The sequence below is a fragment of the Bombina bombina genome, chromosome 3 (genome assembly GCF_027579735.1).
Source record: "Bombina bombina isolate aBomBom1 chromosome 3, aBomBom1.pri, whole genome shotgun sequence".
In the NCBI taxonomy this organism is placed as follows: Eukaryota; Metazoa; Chordata; class Amphibia; order Anura; family Bombinatoridae; genus Bombina; species Bombina bombina.
Window position 1 is genome coordinate 605,696,484 of NC_069501.1, and position 24,845 is coordinate 605,721,328.

General features: G+C 41.4%; 1 protein-coding gene across 1 annotated transcript in view; it reads right to left on the reverse strand.

Moving 5' to 3' along the window:
• Positions 1-24,845, reverse strand: part of MACO1 (macoilin 1) — a 217,099-nt gene that overhangs the window by 122,737 nt on the left and 69,517 nt on the right. Inside the window, exons 5-6 of the mRNA XM_053705387.1 lie at positions 20,809-20,987; positions 19,873-20,353 (exon numbers count right to left, since the gene is read on the reverse strand). Coding sequence (XP_053561362.1) covers positions 19,873-20,353; positions 20,809-20,987 — 660 coding nt within the window. The remainder of the gene's footprint in view (positions 1-19,872; positions 20,354-20,808; positions 20,988-24,845) is intronic.

Consider the following 24,845-nt stretch of genomic DNA (forward strand, 5'->3'; position numbering starts at 1 on the left):
GGGGAGCACACGAGAAATGTAAAGAAAGAATTGGTAAATCATAGTGTTCCTCGCCATAAGGGCATTTGTCATCCGGGAGAAAGCGATATATTTAATATTCTCCCTATAGAACATATAGCTCCCAAATGGGGTAGGAATAGGTTTATACACTTGCGACAAAGAGAGACCTATTGGATATGGAAATTAAAAACTTTGAAACCCCACGGTCTAAATGAAAACATTGACATGGCAGCTTTTAATTGAATTATATTGAGTTACCATTATATTATTTATTTTTATTCTTTTGAAAATTGTTTTTATGTGGATTTTTGGTATTTTTATATTATTTTATTTTTAGATAGTTTTGTGTTTATGTGTATATTTATGCATTTATAAGTTTTAGTATATCACATAAGTGCTTGTAGTTGTGACTTATCAGATGATCCCTGAGCTGGCATAACCCCTTTATTTTATATATCGTATTATTGTGTATCCATCGAGTGATACTTATCTTACATTGTAATACATATAACTGTGGGGTGTTACCTTGTATCTTTTGGCATCAATATACTTTATATTTACCATTAGATATAGAGCTAGGATTTTTCCCGAAGGACTCTAACTGCACTATATATAGAGACATTTTTATGCTTTCAAGAAATCATTATCGACATATTGTGATAGTACTATTGATCACATATTAACAAACCCATTCCAGTAAGGAATCATTAGCGCCCCCTTTGGGGTAGTTTACGGGGATTTTTTTCCTGTAGTAAACACCCAGTATATCACGAGCAGTGCCTGTTACTAATGTATTTTAGCAATGACGGCGTATCTTAGTTAATGATCGCAGCCGTGCTTCTTAGTGACGCCATTTGAGTGACAGGTAACACTTCGTTAGTAGGGGCTGGTACTACACGCCCATTGTTTGGTCAAATCAAAATGTTTGCCGGCTCAGATTCACATCTCATTGGTTAACAGCTTTTAATGGGCATGCGTATTGAAAACTTGTGAACGCCGAGATTGGTTTTAAATAGTGTGATGACTGTTAGTTTTATACACCTGATGAAACTGTTGTTGTGACCGGGAAACGCGTAGTGTATTAGGTTTTAATAAACTTATATGTTATATTTTAACCTGTCATCACGCTTGTTTTTACCTTTGCTTTTATTAGCTGTTCTGACTTTTAACCAGCTTTCAGCTCCGTATTGGCTGTATTTTTGCCCCGAGTGGATATTCTTACCAATACTGGGCTCATTTCCGACCCCAGTACATGTGGGGGAAATCGAATTTTTCCTTGGGCCATTGGATTGTGAGGATAAGCTCGCTGGACAGCTTTTAATAGTTCAGCCTGCACCTGTGGCACTTCTCAAGTGCTCATAATCTAGTAAGTGATCCTGTATCGTTTTGTGGGGGTCCCATACACCTACGATCTCACACTATTGTGGCGCCTCCTTTTTTCTCTCCCTTCTATCTGAGGAACTTCTAGGTACTTGTCCATTTTACACAATTTCTCTGGAACCACCAAAGGGTCGCAGTCATCCAGAGTAACTAATACCTCCCTGAGCAATAAGCGGAGGTGTTCTAGTTTAAATTTAAAAGCCAACGTATCTGAGTCTGTCTGAGGAGCAACCTTTCCCGAAGCGGAAATTTCTCCCTCAGACAGCACATCCCTCGCCCCCATTTCAGAGCGTTGTGAGTGTATATCGGATACGGCTAACAAAGCGTCAGAATGCTCAGAATCTGTTCTTAAAACAGAGCTATCACGCTTTGTAGGTAACACTGGCAGTTTAGATAAAAACACTGAGAGCGTCTTATCCATAACTGCGGCCAAGTCTTGCAAAGTAAAAGAGTTAGACGCACTAGAGGTGATAGGCGTCGCTTGAGCGGGCGTAACTGTTTGTAACACTTGGGGAGAGGTTAGCGGGCTAACCTCATTACCTTCTGTTTGAGAATCATCTTGGGCCACATTTTTAAGTGCAACAATATGTTCTTTAAAGTGTATAGACATATCAGTACAAGTGGGACACATTCTGAGAGGGGGTTCCACCATGGCTTCTAAACACATTGAACAAGGATTTTCCTTAGTGTCAGACATGTTTAACAGACTAGTAGTAAGACAAACCGGCTTAGAAATCACTTTAATCAAGTAAAAACACACTTTGCAAAAAAAACGTTACTGTGCCTTTAAGAGATAAAAAAGGCACACAATTTTCCAAAACAGTGAAAAATGCAGCAAACTTTTTGAAATTTTCACAGTATGTACCTAAAGCATTGGTAAGATTGCACAACTAGCAAGAAAAACGATTAACCCCTTAATGCCCAAACCGGATCAATAGCAAGCCAACAACCGGTTAAAACTACTTCAGCACCTTGCCACAGCTCTGCTGTGGCCCTACCTGCCCTTAGGAACCAGACTTGTGGGCAAAAAGCTTCTTATAGGCCCTCAAACTGCAGCAGGACCCTCCATGTGAAACAGCCTGAAGATCTAGTCAATCTAACTGCGCATCTGAGGCGCGAAATTAGGCCCCTCCCACCTTACTCCGGTGCTGTGAGGCCTAAACAAACACTCCTAAGTGTTATAATAATAGCCATGTGGGTAACAACCCCTGAAAGAAACCCAAAGGAACCTTCAAAGTGTCTCAAAAAACGATATTAGTAAAAACCGTTTGCCATAAAATAGTGTCAACCAGCATAAATTAGCCCTGTTATGTAAGCTTGTAATTCCATACTTAGTCTCTGAATAAAGCTTACCCTTCCCTCATGGGGATCTTATCAGTCCTTTTCTAGCATCATCACAGTCTTGTCTAGAAATAAATGACTGAACATACCTTATTGCAGCCTAACCTGCAAACCGTTCCCCCCAACTGAAGTTTTCTTGTACTCCTCAGTCCTTTGTGGGAACAGCAGTGGATTTTAGTTACAAAATGGTAAAATCATCTTCCTCCCTGCAGAAATCTTCATCTCTTTTCTGCTAGAGAGTAAATAGTACACACCGGTACCATTTAAAATAAACTTTTGCTTGTAGAACAAAAACTACAAATCTAACACCACATTCACTTTAGCCTTCCAAGAGGGACCCTATTGCTTAGAGCCGGCAAAGAGAATGACTGGGGGGTGGAGCTAGAGGGGGAGCTATATGGACAGCTCTGCTGTGTGCTCTCTTTGCCACTTCCTGTTAGGAAGGAGAATATCCCACAAGTAAAGGATGAACTCGTGGACTGGATACACCTTACAAGAGAAAATTGGGTTTCATGTCCCTTTAAAGGGATATTAAAAACCAAAAATGTTATTGTTTAAAAAGATAATCCCTTTATTTACAATTACCCAGTTTTGCATAACCAACAATGTAATATTAATATACTTTTTACCTCTGATTGCCTTGTATCTAAGCTTCTGCAGACTGCCACCTTATCTCAGATCTTTTGACTTACTTGAATTTGAGGCAATTAGTGCTGACTCTTAAATAAATTCACGAGCTTGAGCACAATGTTACCTATATGGCACATGAACTAATGCCATCTAGCTGTAAATACTGTCAAATGCATTCAGATAAGAGGCGGCCTTCAAGGGATTAGAAGTTAGCATATGAGCCTACCTAGGTTTAGCTTTCAACTAAGAATACCAAGAGAACATCGCAAATTTGATAAAAATAAATTGGAAAGTTGTTTAAAATGACATGCCCCATCTGAATCATTAAAGTTTAATTTGGACTTTACTGTCCCTTTAAATTACAGGCAAAAAGGGCAGACTGTATACTACAAATAAACAGTTTATATTTAAAATCACAAACTGTTCTCATGCTCATTTAACTTCAGTGTTCTGTTGAATGCAGTGGCATATTTATATTTTTTGCTGTCTTGCACTCAAACGTCTACTGCCCCCCATCCCCTATGTTTTAGGTCTCTTTTCTATAATATTTTTGGGGTCAGAGTATAACATGATTTTTTTTTTTTTTTTTATGACAAAGGAAGGGAGAGAAAGGAGGAAGGGAGAGAAAGAAGGAAGGGAGAGGAGGGAAGAAGTGAGAAAAAGAAATTGCGGGAAGCGTTTGGGGTGAGTAAACTGAAAGTTACATTATTTGTGAGACAGGTTTTTAATAACGGAAGACTGTGTAATGTGTTAACATTATGTAGACAGTGTCTCAATACAGATGGTGCCTTTAACCCCCTTCCCGCCCTTAGGGCATTCTAAGCCGTCCTAATTGTACTGGGCTTTAACCCCCTTAGGAAGGAATAAAACGTCCTAGCCTTTTGGCTGTACTGAAGCCAAAGGCACTTTCTGAATTGGATCGCTGGCTGGAGGGTGTGCCTTTCGTCATAAGCACTCCCTCCCAGACACTATCCCCTCACTGAAATCAGGCAATCGTTTCACTTTAAGTTATTTGTTTACATCAGAACTTTGTTCGGATGTAGACAAATAAGTCCGGGTGGAAAGGGGTTAATTTATCCAGGGAACAGCTGTAGGGAGAGATTGTGTACATAATATGTTAACACATTACGGAGTTAAACACCCTGGTGATAGGTTCTCCTACTTGTGTTCGTAGTATGTATTTATCTAATGACAGTGCAGTCAGCTTATCAGAATACTGATGTACATTTAGGGCATATTTTCTAGACACATCCCAGAAAGCACTGCTGCTGTTACCTGTTCGACTGTATTTTCATAGCTCACTGTAACCCCAGTTATGTACAACAGTGTGCAGTTTTCTGCCCCAGTGTGGGGAGATATTCTTTAGAGTGGCTGTGGACACCTGGCGTTAAGTAGTTTGAAAAGTGCTGCTCTGTGACGTGATCAGCAAGGCCGAAACACGTAATGAGCAGAGCAGGCACCTGTGCACAGAACAGTGTTCACATATCTTTGGCTCCATCAGCCATCCACGAGACCTAGTCTGTTACTCACTGGACCAGTGGCATTCTGGGTGTTGTAGTTTCTAGCCTGAGCAGCCTTGAAAGGATACAGTCACACCAGACTAAATTTAAGGTGTGGCTGGCATCCGTTCAGTGGCCGACAGGGGGGAAAAAGGAAAACCATTGAAAGTCTTTGGGGTTTGTCGAGGCCATGCCTTACAGTGAACAGTGCTTGTCAGCCCCCCCCCCCCCATTTTTCCCAAATTTGCCGCCATGTTGGCCTACACCCAGGTTGAATATTTAAAATCACCAGCATTCTCCATAAGAAAGATTATCCATGTCATTTGCAATGTAAATTTGACACAAGTTCTCATTTATTCCTAATCAACTAATTGTACCTAAACTAGAAGGTCAGTTTTAGAGTTAACTGCAGAAACAAACCAATTTTTTCTAATGGTTTTATATTCAATACATCTTTAAAATGTCTCTCTCGTTTAAGACAAAACACTTAAATCAAACAGAAAAGGTTTAATAAAGTTGGGGACAGCAGGCTACTCCAGTCTTACAGTTGGCACACGGTAGTCAGAATATACATCAAAATCTTCTATCGTTTTATTCGCTTGGGCAGAAAATGTGAGCACTGAGTTTGCATTGCACTGCAAAAGGTTTCGTCTGTCAACAGCTCATTACCATATATTGCAAATTTGTGTAAAGGTACCTCAACAATGAGACAAAAAAGGTTGACAACCACCTACCGTATACACAGCACACACAAAAGTCCGAATTCAGCCAAGGTTAACCAGGACTAAAGCCATTCTGGGAAGACATAGGGACAATTTTCTAAACTGCTGGTCTGGAAGGTTACAGGCCTGATGATCTAAAGCTCTGGTCAGGCAAGTCTCATCCCTACAGTGAGATTTCCCCCCCCCCCCCCAAATAATTTTAGAAATGGTAAATGTTAAACGTTTCTCTCACTATGCAGGGTTATAGATTTAGAAAGGCAAAATTTAGCTACAGCTGTTTGTCACCAAGCAGGTATCTCTATGTGATAGAGAACCCCATACATTTATAACAACATGCTTAAAAACAAAAATACGTTTCTGTGCCATTTCCCTTCATGCCTCCCAGATTTTGATAAACCCAAACATTGTCTTTCATTATTCAGAAAGAATTTTAAAAACTTTCCAATTTACTTTTATTTTCAAATTTGCTTCATTCTCATGTTATTCTTTGTTGAAGAGATACCTAGGTAGATAGCATGCACATGCCTGAAGCACTACATGACAGGAAATAGTACTACCAACATGCACTCTTGCTAATGTAAAACACTGTTGAAAACTGCTGCAGACATGCACTATCCTGAGCTTACGTTCCTGCTTTTAAACAACGCATAACAAGAAGACAAAGAAAAGTTGGTAATATAAGTAAATTGGAAAGCTGTTTAAAATGGTATGCTCTATCTGAATAATCTCTCTCTCCATACACAGACATACAGTATCTCACAAAAGTGAGTACACCCCTCACATTTCTGTTAATATTTTATTATATCTTTTCATGTGACAACACTGAAGAAATGACACTTTGGTACAATGTAAAGTAGTGAGTGTACAGCCTCTATACCAGTGTAAATTTGCTGTCCCCTCAAAATAACTCAACCGTTGGCAACAAAACTGAGTACACCCTAACTGGAAATGTCCATATTGGGCCCAATTAGCCATTTTCCCTCCCTCCCCAGTCTTGCCTACAGTCAAGCATGGTGGTGGGAGTGCCATGGTCTGGTCTTGCATGAGTGCTGCCGGCACTGGGAAGCTACAGTTTATTGAGGGAACCATGAATGTCAACATGTACTGGGATATACTGAAGCAGAGCATTATCCCCTCCCTTTGGAGACTGGGCCGCAGGGCAGTATTCCAACATGACAAAGACCCCAAACACACCTCCAAGACGACCACTGCCTTGGTAAAGAAGCTAAGGGTAAAGGTGATAGAGTGGCCGAGCATGTCTTCAGACCTAAACCCTATTGGGCATCTGTGGGGTATTCTCAAATGGAAGGTGGGGGAGCGCAAGGTCTCTAACATCCACCAACTCCGTGATGTTGTCATGGACTCCAGTGGCAACCTGTGAAGCTCTGGTGAACTCCATGCCCAAGAGGGCTAAGGCAGTGCTGGAAAACAATGGTGGCTGCACAAAATATTGACACTTTGGGCCCAATTTGGACATTTCCACTTAGGGGTGTACTCACTTTCGTTGCCAACGGTTTAGACATTAATGGCTGTGTGTTGAGTTATTTTGAGGGGGACAGCATATTTACACTGTAATACAGGCTGTAGATTCACTACTTTACATTGTAGCAAAGTGTCATTTCTTCAGTGTTGTCACAAGAAAAAACAAATTATACTTACCAGATAATTTCCTTTCCTTCTGTATGAGGAGAGTCCATGGCTTCATGCTTTACTTGGGAAATACAGAACCTGGCTACCAGGAGGAGGCAAAGACAGCCCAGCCAAAGGCTTAAATACCTCCCCCACTCCCCTCCCCCAGTCATTCTGCCAAGGGAACAAGAAACAGTAGGATATCAGGGTACAAATGGTTCCAGAAGAACAAAACAAAAATTTAGGTCCCCCCAACGGAGAAAAACAGGCGGGGACCGTGGACTCTCATAATACAGAAGGAAAGGAAATTATCTGGTAAGCATAATTTATGTTTTCCTTCTTAATATGAGGAGAGTCCACGGCTTCATTGATTACTTGTGGAAAACATATAATCAAGCTCTAGGAGGACACTGAATGAAAACGGGAGGGTAAAAAAAAAAAAAAAAAAAAAAAAAAAAAAAAGGAGAGGCGCGGACCTTAATCTGAGGGCACCACAGCCTGCAAAACCATTCTCCCAAAAGATGCCAAAATTTAGCCAAAGCAAAAATGCCAACCTTGTAAAATTTTGAAAAGGTATGCAAGGAGGACCAGGTAGCCGCCTTACAAATCTGCTCCATAGATGCCTCATTCTTGAAGGCCCAAGAGGAAGCCACAGCTCTAGCTGAATGAGCCTTAATCCTCTGAGGAGGATTATGTCCCGCTGTTTCATATGCTAAGCGAATAATGCTCCTCAACCAAAAAGATAAGGAAGTGGACAATGCTTTCTGCCCCTTACGCTTCCCAGAATAGACAACAAACAAAGAAAAAGTCCGTCTAAACTCTTTAGTAGCTTAGAACTTCAAGGCCCAAACTACATCCAAATTATGAAGTGACCGATCTTTCCATGAAGGGTTCGGACACAAGGAAGGAACAACAATCTCCTGATGATGCGATCGGAAACAACCTTAAGAAGAAAACCTAACCAAGTACGAAGAACAGCCTTATCAGCATGGAATACTAGGTAAGGGGGGGATCATATTGCAAGGCAGCCATCTCAGATACTCCGCCGAAGCAAAAAATAGTAAAAGAGAACCTTCCAAGATGATTAAATGTCAAGGCCGTGCATAGGCTCAAATGGAGCCCTCTGCAAAAAACTTTAAGAACAAGATTTAAACTCAGAGGAGCACTAGATTGAAACACAGACCTGATTCTAGTCAGAGCCTGAACGTCTGGAAGCTCAGCAAGCCTCTTTGCAGTAAAACAGATGGGGCCGAAATCTGTCCCTTAAGGAAGCTAGCCGAAAGGCCCTTCTCCAGACATTCCCGGAGAAAGGAAAGAATCCTGGAAACCCTGACCTTATGCCAAGGAACTCCACACTCTTCACACCAGAATAAGTAGGTCCTCCACACCTTATGATAGATATGACGAGTAACCGGCTTACGAACTTGAATGAGAGTATCAATAACTCAGATAACCCTCTCTTGGCTAGGACTAAGAGTTAAATCTCCACGCAGTCAGCCTCAGAGAATCTAGATTTTGATGAACAAAGGACCTTGTTCCAGCAGATCCCAGCAACAAGGTCGACGCGTTTCGGCCATGTACTCCTGGCCTTTATCAAGACTAACATTGTGAGACTAACAATGTTAGTCTTAATAAAGGCCAGGAGTACATGGCCGAAACGCGTCGACTGATTTGAGTAAGTCTAATACTGATATATTAACTGAACAGTTTGTATATATTATAGTATTGTTTGTTTTCTTTACAGGTTTTTTCACAGTATAACTTGTTTTATATTGCATCAACACTGAGTCACTGTTCCATTGCACAGAAATCACTACATCACATTGGACACTTTGGATTACTTTTGATATTACTTATTTTGCTACAACATTTTTTTTGGAGGACTTTCACTTTTTGTATTTTATATTTATTATTTTTTGAATATATATTTTTTGCAACACCAAGCGATCACAATTAAATCACATTTTTTGAAGCACTGGACATCTTTTGGATATTGGACACAGATTAAGACACTTTTTTGTCACACAAAAAAATTCTATGATTGGATAAAGACCATCTATATACATCCTTAAGAGTATATATCACAATCTGGACTGCACCTTCTACAATAGGACACTAGGCTTATTAAGTTATCCCATTATCATCCGTTCATTGAGTGTATCAGCTTAATTTTATTTTATTTTTATCTTTATTGTAACATGGATCCATGATTTGTTATTATTGTATATGTCTTATGACAAATTCACTGCTATTTTAAACAACTGTGTGGAATAAATTCTATAATTATAATTTTAACCATAATTTTAACCATTATCATAACCACCGTTTTTAAACACTATTTTTTTTCATCTGTGCACTCTCAGCCCAATTGGTGCTTCCTTCCCCCTCAGCCCGTCTGGCGCTCACCTCTACTTTCTAACTATTAATTTAGGAATACAGGGTTCCTCAGGTAATTTAGGTTCTGGAACCTCTAAAGTAGCCAACACTTCCTATAGCAGAAAGCAAAAGTGTTCAATCCTAAATCTAAAGTCTGGTTCCTCCGCAGCCGGAGGTTTAGAGGCAGCAGATTCCGACCCAGAAATAACATCCTCTGAAGCATCAGAGGTGTCTTCATCAGCGGATAATCTAGTATCCGATAAATCCAATAAGCTAGTAGATGACCCCTGGGAAGTATAGAAATATTTAACCTTGCGCTTAGCAGGGCGAGGTAAAGCACTAAGGGCAGTAGATACTGCCGTCTAACTGTTCAGTAAAGTCTGGAGGTAAAAGTGCCCCTCCACATGGAGTATTAGGAAGCTGCATGTGCAATAGGAGATGACTGCAGGATACGCACCTTACGGGATGGAAACTCTTCAGAGGTGGAAGGCTCAGTAGTACTAAACATATTAGCTTTCTTAGATAAAATTATTTTATCAAGGCATGTGTAACATAATTGAGCAGGCGGGTACACTGTGGCCTCCTCACAATATAGACAGGCATTAGATTTAGGTAGAGAGGGAGTACCCTCTTACGCATCAGAGTCCTCAATAGCTTGCGCTTATAAAAAAGGACAATAGACAAGAATAAATAACACCTTTATAGCCCAAATGGCTGGGGCACTCACCACCTCCTATGACCCAGGCCCAAGAGAGAAACCGCTTTGTCTCCGGAAAACCGCACGGTCAGGAAGAAGAAGAATCAGTGTGAGCACACCCGGTCACGTGGTGTGCCATGCAGGACCGCCCCTGCTATAGCTAAAAGTGTCCCAAGCCTAGAAGGCTGTGCAACTTATCCAAACGAAAGTAAAACCTGTACGTTCCAACAGCTGCCTGAGCCATATCTCACACATGTTGCAGCATAATGACAATATGTACATTATTTGAAATTATCCCCTTATTAAATAATCCCCTTCCGGAGATATTAACCCTTAATTCAATACAGTTAAAAGGAGCCACACTGTGACCCTATCTTCTTGCGTTATCATGTGTATAAATAATGAAACGATCTTACCATAATCTATGTCGTGGAACAGAACACAGTCTCAAGTTTGACAGTCTTGTAGCATCAATCCTGACAGACTAGAGTGAAAAAAACATAATTTATGCTTACCTGATAAATTTATTTCTCTTGTAGTGTATCCAGTCCACGGATCATCCATTACTTATGGAATATATTCTCCTTCCCAACAGGAAGTTGCAAGAGTCCACCCACAGCAAAGCTGCTATATAGCTCCTCCCCTAACTGCCATACTCAGTCATTCGACCGAAAACATGCAGAGAAAGGAAAAACCATAGGGTGCAGTGGTGACTGTAGTTCAAATGAAAAAATTACCTGCCTTAAAGTGAAATAAATTTATCAGTTAAGCATAAATTATGTTTTCTCTTGTTAAGTGTATCCAGTCCACGGATCATCCATTACTTATGGAATACCAATACCAAAGCTAAAGTACACGGATGATGGGAGGGACAAGGCAGGTACTTAAACGGAAGTTACCACTGCCTGTAAGAAACCCTTTCTCCCAAAAATAGCCTCCGAAGAAGCAAGGTATCAAATTTGTTAAATTTGAAAAAGTATGAAGCGCAGACCAAGACTCCGTCTTGTAAATCTGTTCAACAGAAGCCACATTTAAAAAAGGCCCAAGTGAAAACCACAGCTCTAGTAGAATGAGCTGTAATCCCTTCAGGAGGCTGCTGTCCAGCAGTCTCATAAGCTAAATGAATTATGCTTTTTAACCAAAAAGACAGAGGCTGCCGAAGTCTTTTGACCTCTCCTCTGTCCAGAATAGACAACAAACAAGGTGAACGTTTGATGAAAACTGTAGTAGCTTGTAAGTAAAACTTTAAAGCACAAACCACGTCCAATATTGTGTAATAGACGTTCCTTCTTTGAGGAAGGATTAGGATACAAGCATGGAACAACTATCTCTTGAGTGATGTTCTTGTTAGATACCACCTTAGGAAAAAACCCAGGTTGGTACGCAGGACTACCTTATCCGTACGAAGGACCAGATAAGGAGAATCACATTGTAACACAGATAACTTGGAGACTCTACGAGTCGAGGAAATAGCTACCCAAAAGGAACTTTCCAAGATAAAGATTGATATCTATGGAACAAAAAAGGTTCAAATGGAACTTCTTGAAGAACCTTAAGAACCAGGTTTAAGCTCCATGGTGGAGCAACAGTTTTAAACACAGGCTTGGATCTAACCAAAGCCTGACCAAATGCCTGAACGTCTAGAATACCTGCCAGACGCTTGTGCAAAAAAACAGAGTAAAAATCTGTCCCTTTTAAGGAATTAGCTGACAACCCTTTTCTCCAAAACATCTTGGAGAAAAGATAATATCCTGGGAATCCAGACTTTACTCCATGAGTAACCCTTGGATTCATAACAATCAGATATTTACACCATATCTATGTTCAATTTTCCTAGAGACAGGCTTTCATGTCTGTATTAAGGTATCAATGACTGACTCGGAGAAGCCATGCTTTGATGACATCAAGCGTTCAGTCTCCAGGCAGTCCATCTCAGATTGATTCTATTTAGATGGTTGAAAGGACCCTGAGGTAGAGGGACCTGTCTCAGAAGCAGAGACCGTGATGGAAAGGATGACATATCCACCAGATCTGCATACCAGGTCCTGCGTGGCTACGCAGGCGCTGACAAAAACACCAAAGCCCTCTCCTGCTTGGTCTTGACCTCCGGAGGAAATCCCACTCCCCGGAAGAAAAGTCTGACGACTTAGAAAAACCACCTCCCAGTTCTCAACACCTGGGATATGGATAGCTGATAGACAAGAGTGAGTCTCTGTCCAGTGAATTATTGTAAGACTTCTAACATCGCTAGGGAACTTCTGTTCCCCCTTGATGGTTGATGTAAGCCACAGTCGTGTATATTGTCCGACTGAATATGATGTACCTCAGAGTTGCTAACTGAGGCCAAGTCTGAAGAGCATGGAATATCACTCCCAGTTCCAGAATATTTATTAGAAGGAGGGTCTCCTCCTAAGTCCACTATCCCTGAGCCTTCAGGGAGTTCCAGACTGCATCCCAACCTAAAAGGCTGGCATCTATTGTAACAATTGTCCCATCTGACCTGCGGAAGGTCATACTCTTGGACAGATGGACCCGACATAGTCACCAGAGAATCTCTGGTCTCTTGGTCCAGGTTTAACAGGGGGACAAACCTGTGTAATCCCCGTTCCTCTGACTGAGCATGCATAGTTGCAGCGGTCTGAAATGTAGACGTGCAAACGGTACTATGTCCCTTGCCGCTACCATTAAGCCGATTTCATTCATGTACTGAGCCACCGAAGGGCGCGGATGGAATGAAAAACACGGCAGAAATTTAGAAACTTTGACAACCTGGACTCCGTCAGGTAAATTTTCATTTCTACAGAATCTATCAGAGTCCCTAAGAGGGAAACCCTTGAGATTGGGGATAGAGAACTCTTTCCTTGTTCACTTTCCACCCATGTGATCTCAGAAATGCCAGTACTACGTCCGTATGAGACTTGGCAATTTGGATGTTTGACGCCTGTATCAAGATGTCGTCTAAATAAGGGGCCACTTCTATGCCCCGGGGCCTAAGGACCGCCAAAGTGACCCCAGAACCTCCATAAAGATTCTTGGGGCTGTAGATATCCCAACGGAAAGAGCTACAAACTGGTAATGCCTGTCTAGAAAGGCAAACCTGAAAAACGATGGTGATCTTTATGCATCACAATGTGAGGATAAACATCCTTCAAATCCATTGTAGTCATCTATTGACTCTCCTGGATCATAGTTAAGATGGTACGAATAGTTTCCATCTTAAAAGACGGAATTCTGAGGAATTTGTTTAAGATCTTTAGATCCAAAATAGGTCTGAAGGTTCCCTCTCCTTGGGAACCACAAACAGATTTGAGTAAAAATTGTCCCTGTTCCTCTCTTGGAACTGGATGGATCTCGTACACAATGTAAGAATGCCTCCTTCTTTATCTGGTTTGCAGATAATTGGAAAGGCGAAATCTCCCCTTTTTTTGGGGGGAATCTTTGAAAATCCAGAAGATATCTCTGGGATATAAATTCCAATGCCTAGGGATCCTGGACATCTCTTGCCCACGCCTGGGCGAAGAATGAAAATCTGCCCCCTATAGGATCCGTTACCGGATAGGGGTCCGTTCCTTCATGCTGCCTTAGAGGCAGCAGCAGGCTCCTTGGCTTGCTTATCTTTGTTCCAGGTCCAATTGTCTCCAGACCGCCTTGGACTGAGCAAAAATTCCCTCTTGTTTTGCCTTCGAGGAAGTGGATGCCACACCTGCCCTGAAGTTTTAAAAGGCACGAAAATTAGACCTTTCTTGGCCCTTGATTTGGACCTATCCTGAGGAAGGGCATGACCTTTTCCTCCAGTGATATAAGCAATAATCTCCTTCAAACCAGGCCCGAATAGGGTCTGCCCCTTGAAGGGAAGTTAAGTAGCTTATTTATTAAAGTCACGACAGCTGACCATGATATAAGCCATAGCGCTCTGCGCGCCAGTATAGTAAAAAACAGAATTCTTAACCGTTAGTCTAGTCAAATGAACAAAGGCATCAGAAAACAAAGGAATTGGCTAGCATAAGCTTGTCAAATATATTCATCCAATGGAGTCGCTAACTGTAAAGCCTCATCAAGAGACTCAACCCAGAACGCCGCAGCAGCAGTGACAGAAGCAATGTATGCAAGGGGCTGCAGGATAAAACCCTGTTGAATAAACATTTTTTATCCATTGGATCTAAAAAGCACAACTGTCCTCGCCAGAGGTAGTGGTACGCCTAGCTAGAGTAGAAACTCTTCTCTCCACCTTAGGAACTGTCTGCCAGAAGTCCCGTGTGGTCGTAACTATTAGAAAACATTCTTCTAACGGCACACCTGGTCTATCCCATTCCTTATTAAAAAAAAATTTAATAAACCTCTTTAGGTATTGGAAAAACATCAGTACACACCGGCACTGCATATTATTTATCCAGTCTACACAATTTCTCTGGCCCTGCGATTGTACAAATTCATTCAGGGCAGCCAAAGCCTCCCTGAGCAACAAGTGGAGGTTCTCAAGCATACATTTTAAATGTAGAAATATCAGAATCAGGTTAAATCATCTTCCCTGAGTCAAAAAAAAAAAAAAAAAAAATCACCCACAGACTAAGCATATTGTGAGGTAGTATCATACATGGTTCTTAAAGCGTCTGTATGCTCTGTATCTACCCCCAGAGCTATCTGCTTTCCTTTAATTGCAGGTAGTCTGACTAATACTGCTGCCAGAGTATTATTCACCACCTTTGCCATGTCTTGTAAAATAAACGCTATGGACGCCCTTGATGTACTTGGCGCCATTTGAGCGTGAGTCCCTGAAGCGGGAGTCGAAGGGTCTGACACGTGGGGAGAGTTAGTCGGCATAACTTTCCCCTCGACAGAATCCCCTGGTAAAATAAACGCTATGGGTGCCCTTGATGTACTTGGCGCCATTTGAGCGTGAGTCCCTAAAGCGGGAGTCAAAAGGTCTGACACGTGGGGAGAGTTAGTCGGCATAACTACCCCCACGACAGAATCCTCTGGTGATAATGTTTTTAAAGACAACAAATGATCTTTATTGTTTAACATGAAATCAGTACATCTGGTACACAAGATGGGGTTCCACCGTGGCTTTAAAACATAATGAACACAGAGCTTCCTCTATGTCAGACATGTTAGAACAGACTAATAATGAGACTAGTAAGCTTGGAAAACACTTTAAATCAAGTTAACAAGCAAATATATAAAACGTTACTGTGCCGTTAAGAGAAACAAATTGTCAAAATTTGAAAAACAGTGGAAAAAAAGGCAGTAAAACAAACGAAATTTTTACAGTACATGTAATAAGGTAACAGAGCATTGCACCCGCTTGCAAATTGATGATTAACCCCTTAATGCAAAAAACAGATCAAAAAAACGACAGACGTTTTTAAAAACAGACACAACAAACTGCCACAGCAGAGCTGTGGATTACCTTCCCTATAAACGATTTTGGAAGTCTTTTTAGCCCTTTAGAAATGTCCTGTAGTATTCATGGGACTGCTGAGGGAATCTGGATGATTCATTTTGTAATTTTAACTGCGCAAAAAAGCGCTAAATTAGGCCCTTCCCACTCATATTACAACAGTGGGAAGCTTCAGTTAACTGTTTCTATGCAAAATTTAAGCCAGCCATGTGGAAAAAACTTAGGCCCCAATAAGTTTTATCACCAAACATATGTTAAAAAAACGATTAAACATGCCAGCAAACGTTTTAAAACACATTTTTACAAGAGTATGTATCTCTATTAATAAGCCTGATACCAGTCGCTTTTACTGCATTTAAGGCTATACCAACATTAGTGTTATCACCAATGTACGTTAAAAAAACGATTAAACATGCCAGCAAACGTTTTAAAACACATTTTTATAAGAGTATGTATCTCTATTAATAAGCCTGATACCAGTCGCTATCGCTGCATTTAAGGCTTTACTTACATTACTTCGGTATCAGCAGTATTTTCTTAGTCAATTCCATTCCTAGAAAAATATTTTACTGCACATACCTTATCTGCAGGAAAACCTGCACGCCATTCCCCCTCTGAAGTACCTCACTCCTCAGAATGTGTGAGAACAGCAAATGGATCTTAGTTACGTCTGCTAAGATCATAGAAAAACGCAGGCAGATTCTTCTTCCAAATACTGCCTGAGATAAACAGCACACTCCGGTGCCATTTAAAAATAACAAACTTTTGATTGAAGAATAAACTAAGTATAAAAAAACCACAGACTCTCACGACCTCCTTTTTCTATGTTGAGGCTTGCAAGAGAATGACTGAGTATGGCAGTTAGGGGAGGAGCTATATAGCAGCTTTGCTGTGGGTGGACTCTTGCAACTTCCTGTTGGGAAGGAGAATATATTCCATAAGTAATGGATGATCCGTGGACTGGATACACTTAACAAGAGAAAGCAGGCAGTGAAACTTGTCAACACCGATTGCTTAGGAGCTGTTAATACGAGTCAGGATGGGTTCGCAGAAACACTCTCCCTGCATCTCCAGACACCAACATTCGTCAATGCTCTCACTGAGAGGCTGACAAGACTACTTAAAACTCCACTCTCATTCCAAAGGGTAGATACCCTCCATAAGGAACTACTCCGTATCTTCTGACATATCTCTGCCAACCTCCTGTGATGAAAGGCAAAGAATGACTGGGGGATGAGGGGAGTGGGCGAGGCATTTAAGCCTTTGGCTGGGGTGTCTTTGCCTCCTCCTGGTGGCGAGATTCAGTATTTCCCACAAGTAAGGAATGAAGCCGTGGACTCTCCTCATATTAAGAAGATATAATAAAATATTTACAAAAATGTGAGGGGTGTACTCACTTTGTGAGATACTGTACATATATGCACACACATTAGAGGGAGTGCAGAATTATTAGGCAAATTAGTATTTTGACCACATCATCCTCTTTATGCATGTTGTCTTACTCCAAGCTGTATAGGCTCGAAAGCCTACTACCAATTAAGCATATTAGGTGATGTGCATCTCTGTAATGAGAAGGGGTGTGGTCTAATGACATCAACACCCTATATCAGGTGTGCATAATTAGGCAACTTCCTTTCCTTTGGCAAAATGGGTCAAAAGAAGGACTTGACAGGCTCAGAAAAGTCAAAAATAGTGAGATATCTTGCAGAGGGATGCAGCACTCTTAAAATTGCAAAGCTTCTGAAGCGTGATCATCGAACAATCAAGCGTTTCATTCAAAATAGTCAACAGGGTCGCAAGAAGCGTGTGGAAAAACCAAGGCGCAAAATAACTGCCCATGAACTGAGAAAAGTCAAGCGTGCAGCTGCCAAGATGCCACTTGCCACCAGTTTGGCCATATTTCAGAGCTGCAACATCACTGGAGTGCCCAAAAGCACAAGGTGTGCAATACTCAGAGACATGGCCAAGGTAAGAAAGGCTGAAAGACGACCACCACTGAACAAGACACACAAGCTGAAACGTCAAGACTGGGCCAAGAAATATCTCAAGACTGATTTTTCTAAGGTTTTATGGACTGATGAAATGAGAGTGAGTCTTGATGGGCCAGATGGATGGGCCCGTGGCTGGATTGATAAAGGGCAGAGAGCTCCAGTCCGACTCAGACGCCAGCAAGGTGGAGGTGGAGTACTGGTTTGGGCTGGTATCATCAAAGATGAGCTTGTGGGGCCTTTTCGGGTTGAGGATGGAGTCAAGCTCAACTCCCAGTCCTACTGCCAGTTTCTGGAAGACACCTTCTTCAAGCAGTGGTACAAGAAGAAGTCTGCATCCTTCAAGAAAAACATGATTTTCATGCAGGACAATGCTCCATCACACGCGTCCAAGTACTCCACAGCGTGGCTGGCAAGAAAGGGAATAAAAGAAGAAAATCTAATGACATGGCCTCCTTGTTCACCTGATCTGAACCCCATTGAGAACCTGTGGTCCATCATCAAATGTGATATTTACAAGGAGGGAAAAAAGTACACCTCTCTGAACAGTGTCTGGTAGGCTGTGGTTGCTGCTGCACGCAATGTTGATGGTGAACAGGTCAAAACACTGACAGAATCCATGGATGGCAGGCTTTTGAGTGTCCTTGCAAAGAACGGTGGCTATATTGGTCACTGATTTGTTTTTGAATGTCAGAAATGTATATTTGTGAATGTTGAGATGTTATATTGGTTTCACTGGTAAAAATAAATAATTGAAATGGGTATATATTTGTTTTTTGTTAAGTTGCCTAATAATTATGCACAGTAATAGTCACCTGCACACACAGATATCCCCCTAAAATAGCTAAAACTAAAAAACTAAAAACTACTTCCAAAAATATTCAGCTTTGATATTAATGAGTTTTTTGGGTTCATTGAGAACATGGTTGTTGTTCAATAATAAAATTAATCCTCAAAAATACAACTTGCCTAATAATTCTGCACTCCCTGTATATATAGAACCCAGATAAGTACAAGTGACAAGGAGAGAAAAGAAAAACGGATGCTGTAACTGCTGAAGACAGCAGTCAGCAGGAGACCTAAAAATGGATCAATTAAGCCACCATTTGGGACCTGAAAAACTGAACTACATTACGCTGCATAAAGTGCATTTTGTTGCAAGGACTATGTGGAGGTAAATAAGGACAAACATGGAGAAGATAAACATCAGCTGTACAAACTGGCCTCCTTCAATATCCATTTAAGTTTAGCATATAGTTCAGTTTCCTCCCCACACCATTTTGAAAATCACCATAAGGGACATAGGATATCAGACTATCCAAGAGTTAACAAATGCTGAATAACCTACAACTGCTGATGAAGCCTTTACAGTTATCCAATTACAAAGTCATTGAGATTCTGTGAAATCTCACCTTTGCAAGAAGCAAGAATCTTGGTAATGACCCTTGAAACAGTAGTCAAATTAAGTGCTGGATTTATGGAACAAGATAAGCATACTCCTTATAAAATGGTGTTCTAGAGGAAAAAAAAAAAATATTTGAAGGGTTTCCATCAGGAGTCCAACATTTTAAGTTTCAAACACTAAACAATATTAAAAGAAACTTTCTACTTTGAAGCAATAAAGAGCCTGAAATAAACCATTACCCCTTTTCAGAGAGATGAATGATCACAAGTCCTAAAAGCATCTGATCCCAAAACATCCTTTACTTACAACCGCAAGAACATGAGAAAGGAACTTTGAAAGGAAACGTCTCAAATTGTCTCTTAAAGGGGAGAACTTGACCCTGACTACTTGAACCTTGTTGGAAATGCTGGAATTCGAGATCAAAGAATAGATGTCAGCAAAACAAGAGTTCATGTGAAAGCAAAGACCCTTACAATGGAAAGAAAATGACCTTGGATTTGTCAGTGATTCTTACACAGATAATGAAAAATAAAAAAAGGAACAAACGTTTGCAGGAAAAAAAAAAAAAAAATGGGCCAGCCAGAGACCAACTAGCATCTCCACTAGCACGGAGATCCAGCCTCCACTGAGTAAGAGAGCTGCTGTCAAATCAACCTGTTTTTAACAAGAACAAAAACAGCAGGTGGACTTTTTAAAGCTTCATGGTGGGTGTTGCTTTTTATTAGCTTAGATGCATATCATTTAGTGTGTTCTAATGTGATTTAAGAAAAGCACACTTAAAATTGTATTTTATTATCCACTCACCTTAATAATGTGTCTGGCTTGCTCAGCTGATTATTAGGAATACAATTATCCAACTGATCTTTGTGCGAGCTTGGGCTCTTACTAGTGCATTTTTTCTTGTCATTTTTGTTGGAGGAAGAGGGAATACTCCCATTGGATGCACTATGACTGCGAGGGGAAGAGTTTGCAGTCCCTGTAGTGTTTTTGTAGTTTTTAGAGGAAGTGGTACATGGATCCTCTTTTAAAAGGTTCTCTGTGCTACCTAAATCATTATTTAGTCTTTTACTGTTGATATGATTCTCCATGTATTCAATCTCTTGTACTTTAGAGTCTGTGGGCTGCAGAATATTGTTGTTAATCCCCAAATTGTGTCTCTTCATGTCTTTGCCCTTATCTTTAAAATCTATTTCTGGTAAAGTGCTGGAGATTTTTTTACTTGATGATAGTCCTCCATTGTGCTGTAACAGTACTGAAGAATCCATTTCAGATAAACCCTTGGCAGCTGTAATGTTAAAAACAACGAGGTTACTATTTTTCTAAGGTTAAGAAGCAGGTTCAAGAAAGAGTGAACAGATCAAGCATCTGCAATGTAATACTGCTAATAACAATTAGGCAAGTAATGTGACAGATTCTAGCACTACCAACAAGTCAATTTAATATTGCTAGCCGATTTCATAGATCTTTACCTACATTTTACATTTTTGGGGGAAAATGTAATTGTTGAAGCAAAAAAAAAAAAAAAAAAAAAAAAAAAGGGATGCACAGTTGTAAATAGTCACTATAAAATCACCAAATGTGTCAGTCTAACCAAAAAGATTTGCAAACACTGAACTAGGTTCTCCTAAACAGAATAAAGGCAAAATGAACTGGGTCCCAATTTACTTATTCTTCTATAAAGCTGGAAGTAGTCCTTTTACAAAATAACCTTTTATTTCTAGAATTGAATTGTTTACTCACCTTCCTCTGCTTCCCTTTCTTGTCTCTGTAACATCTGCTGCTCTGGGGGTAGTGCTTGTTGTAGAAGCTGCATATAAAATTCATTCTCCTTCTGGACCTCCTTCTGTTTTCTTAACCGCATTTTATAACTGACATAACTTTTGAAGCCAAAGCCCAAAGTGACTACAGGATACCCAATGCTGCAAGTAAAGAAAATATTAAAAGCCAATGCATACAAATTGGTGAAAATTTATCAGTATCTCAACCATCACTTGTATTACAAAAAAGTTACCAACCTAGGAATTTTGTCAATTTGTGTTCTCTAAATGAGTAGCAACAGGCCCAGTTTAAGGATGCTAACATTGCTGCCTGACAAAAAGGACTTCGTGTACCAGTACTTTGAATTTTTAAAAGACATCCAGGCAAAGTCTGTTTTATTTCTACATAAGTCGTATCTTAAGAAGCTATCCATCAACTTTTGAATAGAATGCTATCTGATCAAGAATGGGCTACCAGAGATGACCCAACCATTCTCTAACAAATGGAAAGCAAATGAACACTGATTACCGACAAAAAATATATAATAGTTAGAAAAGGAATCCCCAGAATTGATTACATAAATAAAATATATCCAGCAAAAGTGAAAACAGAAACAAAATTGGATACATGCATAAACTATTTTAAAAGTATTGAAATAAAAAAGGGATAATGAAAAAAACTGAAAATGTACCTCCCACCACTAGGATGGGGCATGAAAAATTGAAAGGGAGGGAAAAGTGGCTTCAGGCTAGGAATAAGGTAACTGAGGGGACACACTGCACTCTTACATAGACACTAACATTAAGAAAAAACTTTAAGCAAATCAAACTTTTTAAAGTGAAAGTCAATCCTAGCGTTGTACAAACGCTAGGATTGACTAATGAAACAAAACGAATTCTGCTTTCCTGATAATTTCCATCGAGGGGAGGAGAGTCCACGGCTTCATTCATTACTGTTGGGAATTAAAAACCTGGCCACCAGGAGGAGGCAAAGACACCCCAGACAAAGGCTTAAATACCTCTCCCACTTCCCTCATCCCCCAGTCATTCTGCAGAAGAAACCAGGAACAGTAGGAGAAATATCAGGGTATAACTAGTGCCGGAAGAGTAATAAATTTAGGGCCGCCAATCGGAGATACGGACGGGAGCCGTGGACTCTACTCCCCTCGATGGAAATTAAATTATCAGGTATACATAATTTATGTTTTCCATCTAAAGGGGAGGAGAGTCCATGGCTTAATTAATTACTGTTGGGAACATATACTCAAGCTCTAGAGGACACTGAATGAAACCGGAAGGGTAAAAAGGCAGACCCTAATCAGAGGGCACCACAGCCTGCAAAACCTGTCTCCCAAAAACGTCAAACTTTTAAAACTTTGTAAAAAAAGTGTGTAAGAAGGACCAGGTAGCCGCCTTACAAATTTGCTCCATAGAGGCCTCATTCTTGAAGGCCAAAGAAAAAGCCACAGCTCTAGTTGAATGAGCCGTAATCCTCTGAGAAGGCTTATGTCCCGCTGTCTCATAGGCCAAGCGAATCATACTCCTCAACCAAAAAAAAAAAAAAAAAAAAACACAAACAGTAGCAGAGGCCTTTTGCCCCTTGCGCTTCCCTGCATACACCACAAAGAGAGAGATGTAGACTGTCTGAAATCCTTGGTAGCCTGAAGATAGAACTTCAAGGCACGAACCACATTCAGGTTATGAAGTAACCTCTCCTTAGAAGAAGGGTTAGGACACAAAGGAGGAACAACTATTTCCTGATTGATGTTACGGTTAGACACCACCTTGGGGAGAAACCCCAACCCAGTGCGCAGTACAACCTTATCCCCATGAAACACCAGATAAGGAGGGACACATTGCAAGGCAGCTAGCTCAGATACTCTGCGTGCCGATGCGATAGCCAACAGGAAGAGAACCTTCCAGGACAAAATCTTAATGTCTATGGAATGCATAGGTTCAAACTGAACCCTCAGCAAAACCTTAAGGACTAAGTTTAAGCTCCAAGGCGGAGCAGACTGCCTAAAGACAGGTCTGATTCTAGACAGAGCCTGAACAAAAGATTGGATGTCAGGGAATTCAGCGAGTCTCCTATGCAACAAGACTGATATGCTGAAATTTGTCCCTTTAAGGAACTAGCAGCAAGACCCTTCTCCAAACCATCTTGGAGAAAGGACAGAATCCTGGATACCTTCACCTTATGCCAAGGATATCCATGCTTCTCACACCAGGACAAGTAAATCCCCCACACCTTATGGTAGATGCGACAAGTGACTGGCTTCCTTGTCTGAATTAGAGTATCAATCACACTTTCAGAAAAGCCTCTCGGCCAAAACTAGGCGTTCAATCTCCACGCAGTCAGCCTCAGAGAATCTAGATTTTGATGCTGAAAGGGGCCCTGTGACAGCAGATCCCTGCGACAGGGTAACCTCCACGGCAGAGAGGATGACATCCCCACCAGATCTGCAAACCACGTCCTCCGCGGCCACGAAGGAGCAATCAGAATGGCCGAGGCCCGCTCCTGTTTGATGTGTGCCACTATGCTAGGTAGAAGTGGTAATGGAGGAAAAATGTAAGCTAGGCTGAATCCCCAAGGAACCACTAAGGCATCTATCAGCTCTGCCTGGGGATCCCTGGACCGCGACCCGTATCGAGGTAGTTTGCAATTGAGTCTGGACGCCATGAGATCCATCTCCAGCGTTCCCCCATCTGTGACAAATCTTCGCAAACACTTCGGGGTGAAGAGACCATTCCCCTGGATAGAAGGACTGTCTGCAGAGAGTCCGCTTCCCAGTTGTCCACACACGGAATGTGAATCGCTGAGAGCGAGCAGTCGTGGGACTTCGCCCACTCCAGAATCTGAGACACCTCCCTCATCGCGAGGGAGCTGATGGTTGATGTAAGCCACCAAGGTAATGTCAGTCTAGAATCTGATGAAACCGACCAACCCAAGAGAAGGACAAGCCTTCAGAGCATTGTAGATTGCTCATAGTTCCAGGATGTTGATCGGAAGGAGAGACTCCTCCCTGGACCACTTTTCTTGTGCCATCCTGGCACCCCAAACGGCTCCCCATCCTGACAGACTGGCGTCCGTGGTCACAATATCCCAGGACGGTCTCAAGAAGGATGTCCCCATGGACATTGCTCCGAATGAATCCACCAGGAGAGGGAGTTCCGAGTCCGAGCATCCAGGGATATCAGCTGTGATAGATTGGAATGATCGCTGTTCCACTGTCTCAACATGCACAATTGAAGAGGTCTGAGGTGGAACCTGGCGATTAGGATGACATCTATGCTCGACATCATGAGACCTACCACCTCAATACATTGAGCTACCGATGGGCTTGAGGAAGACTAAAGGGCAAGACAGGTGGACGCAAAATTCCTTCGCCGCTGATCTGTGAGAAATATCTTCATGGACATAGTCTCTATTATCGTGCCCGGGAACTCCATCCTGTTGCTTGAAACCAGGGAACTCTTTACCGAGTTGATCTTCCAGCCGTGAGATTGGAGCAGAAGAGCCCTCGAATGATCCTCTGCGAGGCTGAGCGACGATGCCTAAACCAGGATGTCGTCCAGGTAAGACGCCACCACAACAGCCCTGGATCTGGCCATTGCAAGCAGTGCCCCCAGAACCTTTGTGAAGATTCTCGGGGCCGTCGCCAGACCAAAAGGAAGGGCCACAAACTGGAAGTGTTGGTCCACAAATAAAAATCTTAGGAGCCTGAAGTGGTCCCTGTGGATTGGCACATGAAGCTAAGCATCCTTCAAGTCTATAGTCGTTATGAACTGTCACTTTTGAACTAGGGGCAGAATAGATCTGATAGTTTCCATTTTGAACAATGGAACACTCAGAAACTGGTTTAAACACTTTAGGTCCAGAATCTGGCGGAACGTGCCCTCCTTCTTTGGAACCACAAAAAGGTTGGAATAGTACCCTAGACCCCTTTCGGCTAGGGGTACTGGTACAATAACCCCGAGAGGGGCAAGATCTCTAACACACTCTAAAAAGGCCTCTATTCT